At 38.1% G+C, this 12,947-nt stretch overlaps 1 protein-coding gene across 12 annotated transcripts in view; it reads right to left on the reverse strand.

Annotated features, from left to right (window-relative positions):
• The window catches only part of RYR2 (ryanodine receptor 2), a 794,016-nt gene that overhangs the window by 576,141 nt on the left and 204,928 nt on the right, over nucleotides 1–12,947 (reverse strand). For all 12 annotated transcript variants that reach the window (XM_043925904.1, XM_043925902.1, XM_043925903.1 and 9 more), the window contains exon 2: nucleotides 1,932–2,051. In XM_043925904.1, coding sequence (XP_043781839.1) covers nucleotides 1,932–2,051 — 120 coding nt within the window. The remainder of the gene's footprint in view (nucleotides 1–1,931; nucleotides 2,052–12,947) is intronic.

Consider the following 12,947-nt stretch of genomic DNA (forward strand, 5'->3'; position numbering starts at 1 on the left):
TCAGTATTAACTGGATGCCTAGCCTATTTCAGTGCCTTGCCTACTCCATGACACACCTGCTGGAGAAATCAGGAGAATTCATTTTTAGTACTGGAAATCAGCTCTTACATTAAAGACCAAGGCAACCACAGCCAGTACAGTGAAAAATCAAAACCTAGCTAACTGGCCTGCCTGGTTCTAGCCACTACAAAAAATACCAGAAACCACAGGGAAAGTACTAAATATTAAATTCCTGATATGTTTTTTAAAAAGAATATTTTTCACAACTGATATCTAGCACAGTAATTTTCACAGAGAGAATGCTCAATAAACATTTGTCAAATTAAAAATAAATCAAGGCACAGCTATAAAATGCATAATGTTATGTCACCCATTATTGTAATATTAGTAACGTGACTTGGCCCTAAATTATTTTAATAAATCATATACAGACATTGTTCCATTGTTCACAGAATAATCAAAGGGGTACTGTGTCATTAAGAATTGGGGATTCAAATCAAAAGACTGAGGTGTTAAGTGTGAAAATTTGCCATTGTCAATGCTGTGGCACCAAGTCACAGGAAGCCTCTGGTCTCATACTTGTCCTCTCTCAGCCATCCACACCCTCAAGTGTACAGTGAACAGAACAACAATAACTATGCATAACACACCCTTATTGTGACCATCAAATGCGATCATGCATGTCAAATGACTCTGTAAACTAAAAAGGGCTACCCAAAAGATTAATAAACTGACTTTTCTGGTTGACTGTCTACCTGCAGAGATATCTGCCTTTCCTCTCTTTCCTTTATTCTACACACTCTGATCTATCAGCACACCCTCTATATCCCCCAAGCATATTCCCAACCCCTCACACTAAGTTTCCTCACCATCATTGCTTCTCATCAGCAGACCCAGAAGTTGCCCTGCAAACTTCTGCAGGCACCTTCCACTGCTCTCCACGCTTTTAATCTTAATCTTTCCACATTCTCTAATCCAGTGGTCCCCAACCTTTTTGGCACCTGGAAGGGTCTGACAATTTTTCCACCAACGAAGAAGGGGCAGGGATGGTTCAGGTGGTAATGCAGGCAACGGGGAGGGGTAGATGAAGCTTAGCTAGCTCACGCACCACTCACCTCTTGCAGAGAGGCCCAGTTTCCTAAGAGGCCACACTGGTCTGCAGACCAGGTGTTGGTGACCCCTGCTCGAATCCACAAAAAAGTCAAATCAATCTTTGAAATATTACATAGAATTGCATTGCTCACCTGATCCAATAGTCTCCTTTCTTACTAGGAAAAAATAACAACAATGGGGTTGGGCAGTAAGTTTGTCTGGGTTTTCCCATAAGATGTAACATAAAAATCCAAACCTTTTGATCAATCCAATACTAACCAAGGGCTGGAAGGCCCTTCACCTCCCCTCACTAGTGGTCCCATTCATGATATCAGAGCTGCAGTGCCTACTGGTCCTTCCTTCAAGAGACCGTAGGCACATTCCTAATGAGGGGCCCTTGCACTGCCTGGTGCCTCTTTCCAGAATGGTCAGGAACTTACTGCTCCTCCCTTTCTCACTTCATTCAGCTCAAACGTCACCGTCTCAGAATGGCCTTCCTTACCTTCTCAGATGAGTCCTTACCTCATCACTCTCCACCCTGTCACTCTGCTTTTCTTCAGAGCCCTTATTGGTTCTGAAATTATTAACATGTTTACTTATCCCCTGGGATATAAACAGCATGAGAGCAAAAAGACTCTGTCTGTTCCTGTTAACAATTGCATCTGAGTTATTTACATGGTTTAGGGGCTCAATTGAAATGCACTTAATGGATAGTGAAAAGACTGCTCAATTTCCTTTAGTTGATGTGTTCCACAGAAAACAGAAGAGTGCCCATAAATAACTTCAATGCCACTAGTAAAACCTGAATGTTTGAATGGCCTGAAAAGGCTTTATCTCACCTTGGAATTCGAAGTGGACTCCAAGAAGCAAAGTCTGTTGCCAAATCCTTCTGCTGCCAAACATAGTTTCTGTTGTTCTTTGTGGATGGTTGCGGTACACTGTAGAACCACTTCATCATCCTGCAAAAGGGATAAAAAGAGAAAAAAAGTGAAATTTGGCATGACTCAGTCTAAATCAGATCTAGAAGATTATTATTTTAGTGCATTTTAAAAATCAGAGAAAAATGAATCTAAGAAATGTCCTTCCAAAAGCCACACAATCAATTCCTAGAGCATTTTTATTTACCAAAAAAAGATAACTGGGTAGCGGGAGTCAGAAGAAGTTACTACCATTGACAACAATTAACAGCTTTTTGCAATTGACAGAGGCAACCTGAATAGAAAATGGTAAAAGACAGGATTTCTATGTTAGAGTTCTTACACACTACTTTAAATCATCAAAATTATCAAGAAATGGTCTGACACACTCCTGGAACATCAAGTATCATCAAGAATGGAACAGAGTCTACTAGCAGGTGCACAATCACATTGTTCTAAAACTGACTCAGGAAAACAGGTCAATAACAGAGCTTCTGGGTTCAAATCAACCCAAAAAATCATCTTAGTTCAACCATGCACTGGCAACTTGATCATCTGTGAAATAATCCTGGATTGCTTAAAAATTTACAGAGAGGTGATTTTTTAGTTCAATCCTCTGAGCTCCCACACTTGGTTTCCAATCAATTAAGTCCACAGAATTACAGGAAAAACTGTACAAGGGAAGAAAGACCCACAGGATGACTTGGCACAGGCAATATGAACACAGCAAGAAGCATGGGCTTCAGAATTCGCAGTAGCTGAGTTCCCATTCCAGTTCTGCCATCGACAAAGTGAGGAGAGAAATGAGATGAACTCATACAGTGACTGACATACAAAAGGCCCTACAGCAGCAAGAAATGGGAGATACCATGATCATTTTTTAACAAAATATCTCAGTTTAACAGGCTCTAAGTGACAAATACCTAAGTCTAACCATTTGTATTTTGATATTTCAATCTCAAAGAAACAGTATACCTAACAGAGAAGTAAACAAACACACATACTTATCAACCCTTTTAATTAGAATGAAGGTGAAAAGGGAATATGAGTACACGCTAGAAGACCCTCACCATGGTAGAATGGCAGAGAAGAGGTAATGTGACAAATATTCAAACGCAGAAAACAAGCCCTTTTGGTTAACCTGAAAACAATACTATATCAATTGGAAAAGTACAGCTCTAATTTAAAAACCTTTATAAATGCCATGTACTTGCTTTATTTCCTGTGTGGTAGCAGCAGTACCTAATAGCTGGCTCATAGCATGGGTCAAAGCCAGGTCCAATCTCTTAATAATTACTTTCCAACTATCCCCCCAGTGCTCATTAATTTCCAGTGAGCATTCAATGGTTGCATTTCAAAAGTCAATTGCTTAAAAAAAAAAAAAGCCTTATTTTCATACAATGAGTACATCTAAAGATTACTTCACATTCAGCATGGCTATAATAAAAAATAATGAAGTGTCTTTGTTGCTTATATAATCTGCAAGATCAAAGATACATTGTGCTTGCCAAATAGGTGGTGTTAATAACAAAGTGCTGAATTGTGCTGGTGTGTTCAATGCCTTCCCAAATCCTCAATGTCTTTGCTATCTTGTCTCACTGCCTCTGTGGAGCAAACTCCAGCATGGAAACTACACTCTTGGGTAAGACAGACTTCTTTGGATACTAGAGGTGATCTAAATACGAGTTAGGGGTCTTCCGTGGTGACCCAGTGGTTAAGTGTCCACCTTCCAATGCAGGGGATACAGGTTTGATCCCTGGTGGGAGAACTAAGACCCCACATGTCACAGGCAACTAAGCCTATGTGCTACAATTAGAGAAGCCCGTGCACTAACAAGAAAAGCCTGTGTGCCTCAACAAAGAGTCCATGCAGTCAGAAATCTTCAATAAATACCACTTAGTAAGTAATTACGGCAGTGGACTAATTAAAGACATTTTAGGAATGAGAATAAGAAAATACAGCAAGGTACAGGACAGGTAAGAATAAACGGTGCTACCCAGTAAGCTCTGAAAGAAGAGAAGGCACGTCACATTTACCAAAAATATAGCGAATACCAGTCCTGGCATTAATTTATTTAATCCTCCCAATATTCCAGCAAGATACTGATCATTCATACAAACAGTTGAGGAAAATGAGGTTCAAAGTAACTTGTCACTCACAAAGGGCTGATCATACTTATTTCCAAGAATTGGTCATGAAACCTGAAAAGTCCTAGGCCCCACACTGGTTCTAAAGGCTCAAGTGACTTTTATTACTTCTGTTATCTAGAGATGTACTTTTCTATCTTTAACATGCATCCTCTCACTCATGGGTCTTGGGTAGATTCTGCGTTTCTAACAAGTGCTTGAGGATGAGGGAGATTCAGAATGAGTCCCAGAAAGGACTGTGATCCCAGAAAATAGGTGAGAAGTCTTTTATAAGAGTTTGTAGGCAATCAGTAACAGTTGAATGTTAAAATACGTCATGGACTTTGGACAGAACTAGAAATGAGAGATGCTCATTAGTATGTGGTACAAACCAACTTGTATAAGGGAAAGGAGCAAAGTACTGAACTACTCTATCAAACCAATAAAACTGTGCAGTTTCCTTCCAATTTAGTACCTCGACATTGTGTGATGTAGTGCCTAGTCATGAAGTAACACTGAATTTACGGAGCTCCAGCACACCACCAACAAAATAGTCTATGACTACAACTTTCAACCATGATCCAAAAGCTTGACACACACATAAGATTTTCTCCAGTTTATCTGGGAGCTGATTCTACTTTAATTCCTGTAAGCAAAGCGTTCCTCTTTGACAAAAAGTAAAATATACTGAGCAGTGATGGACCAAACACCAATTCACAAACACCTGCAAATTCCCTTTAATTAACCCATCAATCATCTCATTGCACTGTTTTTCTCCAGAAGCACTGAGGTTTGGTAGCCTACTGACTATGTATTTGAAAAGTTTTGCCAAGTAGTTTATTTTTAATTATTATAACCAATGTACAACAAATCTGGCTACAGTTGACACACACGTATGTGTATACGATATTAGTACACACACTCACACACGAAATCTATCCAAAAAGAAAGATTAAACAGTGCCTGATACTGATTGGATCCAGAGAGTTAACACTGCTCAGGCAAGAGAACAATAAGGATACATTAAAATATCACTTTGAGGGTCATAAAGCATCTTCTCAATCAGTCTCTGCTACCCAGGCCTTGAGGTCCAGACTGCTAACTTAACTATCATTTCTTGTGTTCATGTTTTGGTTGCACGTGCGATTGGTGTGCCTCAACCTATAAAAACTAAAATCACCCTTCAATACTCATCACCTTTTGGTATACTTTGTTTTTTGAGTTCCAAGTACCTAGGGCAACAGATTATCATTCAACTCACAAGAAATCACATTGCAGGAAAAAATTCTACAAAAATGAATTGTCCTTCTGTTTTGCTATTTCACTTTTTTAAATTTCAAAGTAGCCTGAGAAGGTACTAATATCTTGCTGTTTCCAGAAATACTTGAACCTACACCAACACCAAAACAAACATGAAGAAACAAAATTACTAATCTTGTTTTATAAGATTCTGAATAATAAATTGTGAATAAAGAAATCTTTTAGAAGAAACTTCATGAACAATTAGATAAATGGCAGGGCTTAAGTAAGAGAGACATCCAGCACATTGTCACCAAGTCCTATGACATCTGCACCACCAGTATCTTTCGATTCCATTACTCTCTCACCACCCTAGCTACAATCAACTCTTCTTAGACATCTTCAAAATCTTCAGAATAGCTTTCCACACTGCAAACTCCCTTACAACAGTGCTTCACCTTAAAGTCTCACCATGAGTCCAACCACACTGTCTCCTGGCTTACAACCTTTGACTGGCTTCTCACTGGTCTAAGGAAAAAGACCAAAACCAACCGCTAGCCTAAAAGGCTTTGCACTGCATGGTCTATGCAAGCCCAACATTTCTTCCTACCAACCTTCCTTCATTCCTGTGCTCCTACATGGCTCTTGTCATTAAATCCATTCTCCACCCTCTAGCTAAGACCTTTCAAATATCAATTCAAACATCTCTTCCAGAGGGTAGCCTTCCCTGACCCACCAGGCTATGGTAATTACCTTGTTTTGTGTTCCTATGGCACTATTTTCCTTCCTTCCATTTCTTCGATTGTTACTATGCATTCATGTATGTAATTATGAGAGTATACAGTGTCTAACATTGTGCCTGAAAAATATACACCATAAATGATTATTTATCATAATCCACTTTACGATTACTCAGAAACATGCACTGCCATGCTGACAACTGGAGTTGCTTTCTAAAATTGCCAAGAGACTATTAAATTTCCCAAATTAAGGTGAGCATTATACAATCCCATTAAATGATTTCACAGCTAAATGTGCCAGGAAATAGGGCATTATTGGGAAAAATCACTGATCCTATCATATTCATGAGAAATTTTAATGTATCACAAGTATACATTGGATCACTGAAAAAAAGCAATCGAGTTCTTCATTTTCCCCCTATTTCCACATAAACACCATAAAAATTAGACCACAACTCTTTCCATATACAATCTAAGCTATCCAAGCATATTATACTCTTGAAAAGTCAAAAAATGCTCTTAATAACTCTGGTCATTAAAAAGTCCCTCATCACACCAAATACTTCCCCTTAGGCTCTGATTAGGCTTATCTTTCAAAATGTTTATCCAGGTTTAAACTTTCATAACTGATCCTCTCCTTTAGTTACATCCTGATAATTTTGCCACAGTTGGCAATAACTCAAAAAGTTCACCATCAGTATTGTATCCAATGCTATCTGTCAAGCAGGTCAGATTAAACTCCACAAAAACCAGGTATCCAAGGAAAATAAACAGCTTAGTTAAAACCTGAGGGAATCATAACACCATTCAATTTAGACCACTGCACACAATAAATACTTCATAAATATATGTTGGATTTAATTCCTTTTGTTAAATGCTACTGTATTTTTCCTGTGATTTTTCATACAGCTCTTAAGTATAGAGATCAATTATTTACAGGGGGGAAGCCAGCACCACAATACTGCATTCCAGGCAATTTTATGATGAGTAAATAAGACATGATTTCTATAACAAATGCTGCCAAGTCTGCTGGAATGGTACAAGATGGAAAATAATTATCAAATAACACCACCAACAGCTTCTTTCAAACATTCATAACTGAAATATTTTCTGAGGACATAATGTACGCTAGGAAATGTTCTAAGCCCTTGAGAAAATTTAGTAAATAAATCAAAGAACTCTGAACTTATTAGGCTTACCTCCTGGCAGGGAAGACAGACAATAAACAAACAATAAGTTCACAAATTATGTTAAAGGTGAAAAGTCTGTGGGGAAAAAATGGAACAGGATAAGGGGATTGTAGTGATGCTGCAGTGGGGGTGATTAAAATTATGAATAAAGTTATCAGGCTTCACTTGGGCAAAGATTTGAAGCAGGGAAGAGGAATCAGTCACATGAGTACCTGCAGAAGGGGCATTCCAGGCAGAAGGAAGGCCTGTGAAAGCCTCTCGGGCAGAAGAGTACCTGGCACATCCAAGAAACAGGGGTGACATCACTGCAGATGGAATGGAGTAAGCCAGTGGGAGGATGGCGGGAGATGAGGGTCCAGGTCAGTACAGAACCTGAGCCCGGTGTAAAGCCTCTGGCTTTTTCTCAGGGACTTGGGAGCCTGTGCCACGTACTAAATGCAACCTACAGGGAGGCGAGGAAGACGCAGGGTGACCTCACAGGACCACTGCAACCATTCAGCGGACGTGAGGGTGACTCAGACCGCAGTGGGAACAGTGGAGGCAGAGACAAATGATCAAATCCTGGGTATGCTTTGCACTGATCAAGGGCCTATTATGTTCCAGAAGCTGTGATAAATAGTCACAAGTTTACTTCATGTATTCCATCAACATGTCTACCTTTTCTAGCTTACTGCCATATAAAATGTTAACTGTATTATTTTTCTTTCTTACAGCAAATATGTAGCTAGCAGAACAAATGAGCTAAGAGAATCCAAAGAAAACCAGCCCGTATCTGTGGTCTCACACTGAGTCTACATTTTTTCATTTTAAAAATGCAGGTAGTCCTCAGTTCGCACACTAGCACAGGACTCTAAAAATGACCATGCAAAGCAATCTCTGGGAGAATTACTTACGAATTGTTCTTTGATCTTTACAACTCTCCCTAGTATCAGTTATGAAAGTACAGAAAATAAAATAGCAAAACTAATATTGGTTTAGCATGCTGTAATTTACTACATTAGAAATATGGAGAATGGAAAGTGTTTTATTTCTTCAGAAAACACTTATCAAGAGTAGTCTGAACAGTGCTTGCCTTACCTTTCTCATGGTAACTTTCCCTGGAGAACGTACATCTCTTCAAATGTCACGGCCAGTGGTTATAATCCCACATTTGTCAGCATTTTCAATGTTATAAAATATCACAGAGTTCTTTAATATGAACATCTTGTCACTGTCACTTCCTCTGGGACATCTTCATCCTTTCTGTCACATCTGTTTCCCTCACTTATGTCAGTAAGCTCACCTTCACTCCGTTCTCTGACTGCACGGATGTATTTTCTCAAGCAGCTACAGTGTCCACACTCCTGCATTCAGATATTGCCTCTACAACTCTATGTTCAGTCGGAATTTCATTTTCACCACCTTTTGTTTCACCACCAGACCTTCACCTTTGTTAGGCAATTCCCATGTATCCATCTGTGTAACATGTCCTGTGCTGTGATCACAGGGAGATAAGGAGGGAATACACCAACACATTTGCTGCCTGAGTGTGAACCACCGACTCTGAGAGAAGCAATGTGATTGGCCATGGATCTAATAGGCATCTGGTATCTAGCAGGAATTCACAAACTCAAGAGCCAGCAGTGAAGTCTGTACCTTATGCAATGACTCATACTGAATAAATCACGGTAAATGAATGAGCCATTACGTTGGGGTATCTGCTATTCAGTTCAATGATGCTAACGGCACGTTGTACAAATCACAACCATGCCAGGTACAGGCCGCCTGTGTTTATTGAGAACCTGCTAAAGACAAAGCAGCTTGAACATAATATATTTTGAATGTAGAAGCTGGAAAAAACTGCTGACAAAATTATATGAAAGGAAAAAACCTGAAAGCTTTGTTTAATAAATTGCAGTGGTGCAACTGGAAAAAAGCCAACTGTCACACTGGAGAGAAACTCTGTAAATGGAGTAAATTTGAAAGAGCCTATAAAATCAGTTTTAACTTTTATATCCACTCAAAAACTCACAAAAGACACTCTATGAATGTGTTCCCTGTGGAACAGCTTTCAGTTACCACACATCCTATTAAGTACATGAGCAAATTCACACTGGTGAAAAAAAATAAGAATGTTATTTCTCTGGAAAAGTCTTTAATACATACTCTGTCCTCAGATAACGTCAGATCCTTCACACTAGAGAGAAATCCTATAAATGCAATGAATATAGAAGAGCCTTCAGGCAGAGCACACAACTTTATAGAAACAAGATAATCCACAAAGCGGGGTGAATTACATGAATATAACTATTATGAGAGAAGTGTCAGCCAAAACACCAACCTTTGTGCACAACTTAGGTAAATCAGAATACCTTGAATGCAACTAAAAATGTAGACTACAAAAAAATGCACCTTAACTATTATATATCAAAATGTGTAAGTATATGACAAGAATGAATGGAAATACAGATAAATATGTAATTTGTTAATTAAAATTACATATGAAAAATCAACTATAAGGTTTAAAGATTTTAAATTGTGAAAGGCAAATTTTAAGACTTTTAGAAGAAAATATGAGTGAATATCAACTTATAATTAGAAAGGATTTTTCAAGCGAGATACAACACAAAAGGAAAGACTGATAAATTCACCTTCATTAAAATTAAGAACTTCCGTTCAATAAAAGCCACCACAAAATAAAATGAAAAACCAAAAACTATGGAAGATATTTGAAATACATATATAAGATAAATGAATATAAAGAAAAATTTTAAAATCATTGAGGAAAATAATAGGAAAAAGGCATAAAGAGCATTTCACAGTAGAAAAAATATAAATGGTGAATTAACACATGAAAAGAGGTTACAAGTGACTAGAATATCAGTAGTTCAAGAAATATAGGTACTAGCAATTAGAGAAATAGAGAATAAAAGCAAAATAAAATCTATTTTCTACTCCTCAGAGTGGAATAAAAAAAGTCTGACAGTACTAAGTGTTGACAGAAACGTGGAAAAATAGGAACTTTTATGCCCTCCTGAGAGGAAAGTAAATTATCTATATTAAGGAAAAAAACCCTTTAGAAAACACCTTGACATAGAAGTTGAAAATGGGAATACCATTTAACCTGGCAGGTCCATTCCTAGATAAATTCACTAAGAAAAAACTCATTTATTTGTATGAGAAAGCATGTATAAGAATGTTAATTATGGCACCAAAATCATGAATGAGAAAATGGTGCTAACTATAAAATTCAGCAGAAGAAGCAAGAAGAATAAGTCAGCAATAAGATGGATAACATCTTCAAGGAATAAGCTGAGGTAAGCATTTCAGAACTGAGGCCACAGTCAATGTACACTGGAAGAGCTCTCTTTTGTGATGCGTAACACAAGATTCAGGGGCACACACGGTGACCTCAAGGATCCAATCAGAGTCGGACATTCATAAAAACAGTCACAGGTCTTGGAAAAAGACAGGAACCATGACATCAAGTGCTACTGAAGGATGCCAGAGTCCACAAGTTACTAATTCAAAACCTCCAGCCAAAAGACATGCTTCGCAATAAAACTAAAGGCACCAAAGACAAAAGGAAAGGCTTGTAATATCCCAGTAATGCACAAGAAGGTCTGTGAAAGATTCCTAAAACATAGAAGGGACCCATGAGCTGACACTAGAGACGTTTGGGGGAAAATCTATTTTTAGCAATATTTTTATTTACTATGATATGATCCCATCTGAACTGCAGTGTGACTGTCCAGCCCTCAGTTTCTCACTAGCAAATGGATCGGATATCCTTCAAGGTCCCTTCCAGCCCTCATATTCTATGGTTTTGTGGAAAAAGGCAAAAGGAGAGAAGGGAATCTCTCTCCTGTACAAATTAAAAGAGAGAAATTAAATGTACCTTTCAAACTTTTACTGTATATGCCTATCTCTCGAGCCACCACCCTTTTCTGGTGAGAGAAAACTAGAGGCTATATCATGAGTATCCTCATGTTTTTGTGTTATGTAGGCGTTTTTTTATGTAAGACCATAGTAATACCTATTTTAATCTCATGAAAAAAATACAGTTACAGAAATAATCTACTGCTCTGTGCTGATGAATATTAAGCAAAAGTAAATGTACAAAATGTCACATAAGAGTTTACAGCCTGTGATGGCAGCATTAGCCATGTGTCTGGGTAATGTCAGCTGGACATTGTCTTGAAAGGAGTCAGACAGAAACATACAAATATCAGAGATGATCAAGACATCAGACCTCTCAATTTCCAACAGTCACAAGAGGCATCTATCCAAACATCAGGTAGAAGGCAGAATGCTTCCTCTGAGCAAATAAACATTGCATCAATGCCTTTCTATTCTCAGTTTAGTAGGAAATATCACTTCCACCAGAAATGAACTTAACCTGTTTCACCTGTAATACCCTAAATTAAGAACTGCATCAGGGTAGGATAAATTTATGTCACCAATAATCTCTGAGTAGACCTTTTGGTATTCTCTAATAGTTTCACTGTCACCAACCACCTAATCCAAAGCCAGACTCTGCTGGTCTTCCCACAGGCCAGTAGCAGTCTTGTTACTGACAAGAGTCTTTAGTTTCCTGCCAACTGAGACTTAACAAATATAAAAGCTGGAAAAACTTCTAAAGAGGTCTTAAATGCCTATCTTGAATGTCATAGAAACATAAAACATGATATAGATAAGCCTTTTTTCTTAGGAAGAGCCACAAATAATGATCACATTTTAATAGGTCTATATTCTGCTTGAATCTAATATGCACAAAATGTGAATTTTTATTCTTCAAAATTTTGCTATTTTCCATTTGCTCCTTATCTCCATAAGTAGCACTGCCAATCAAAGTAATTAAAATCAGACAACTTTGGAAGTCAGAAAAAGAAAGACAAATACCATATATCACATATGTGGAATGTAAAACAGGACACAAATGAACACGTCTATGAAACAGAACCAGACTCACAGACACAGGGAACAGATCTGTGGTTGCCAAGAGGGACAGGGTGGTGGGATGGATTGGGAGTTCGGGATTAGCAGATGCAAACTATTTATATACAGTGGATAAAAAACAAGGTCCTACTGTATACCACAGAGGACTATATTCAATATCCTGTGATAAACCATAAATATGAAAAAGGATGCATGTGAGTCACTTTGCTGTACAGCAGTACTTAACACAACACTGTCACTAAATTAAATTTCAATCAAAAATATCAATAAACTAAAAAGAAATCAGACAATCAGGCATTATCTTTATTATTTCCTTCTACTCACTAGCCATGTTCCTTTCACGTGGCCCACTGTCACACCAGGCCCCGTGTCACTGACCTTTCTCATGGTTCATTAGACCCTGCACAATCGATTTTCTCCCATCTGTACAACAAAATCTCACAAGTTCCCCCACTTTGTTTGTCACAATCCCGATATATATGTTACCTTCTGGTTTCTCCAATGCAGAAAGCCCTTTTATATCTTAAATTTTTTTGCTTGTTTTTCCCTTTACCAGAAATATTCATCCTCAGGACCTTTGCAAAGCCTGTTCTTTCCCATCCTTGAGGTCTTCACTTACAGTCCTCTCCTCTCCTTATCACCCTACCCATCCTCTTTCTCGTTCCTTTATAACATGCTTCACACTCTGTAACTTCTTTATTTAAC

This window comes from Cervus elaphus, chromosome 15 (assembly GCF_910594005.1).
Source record: "Cervus elaphus chromosome 15, mCerEla1.1, whole genome shotgun sequence".
Classification (NCBI taxonomy): domain Eukaryota; kingdom Metazoa; phylum Chordata; class Mammalia; order Artiodactyla; family Cervidae; genus Cervus; species Cervus elaphus.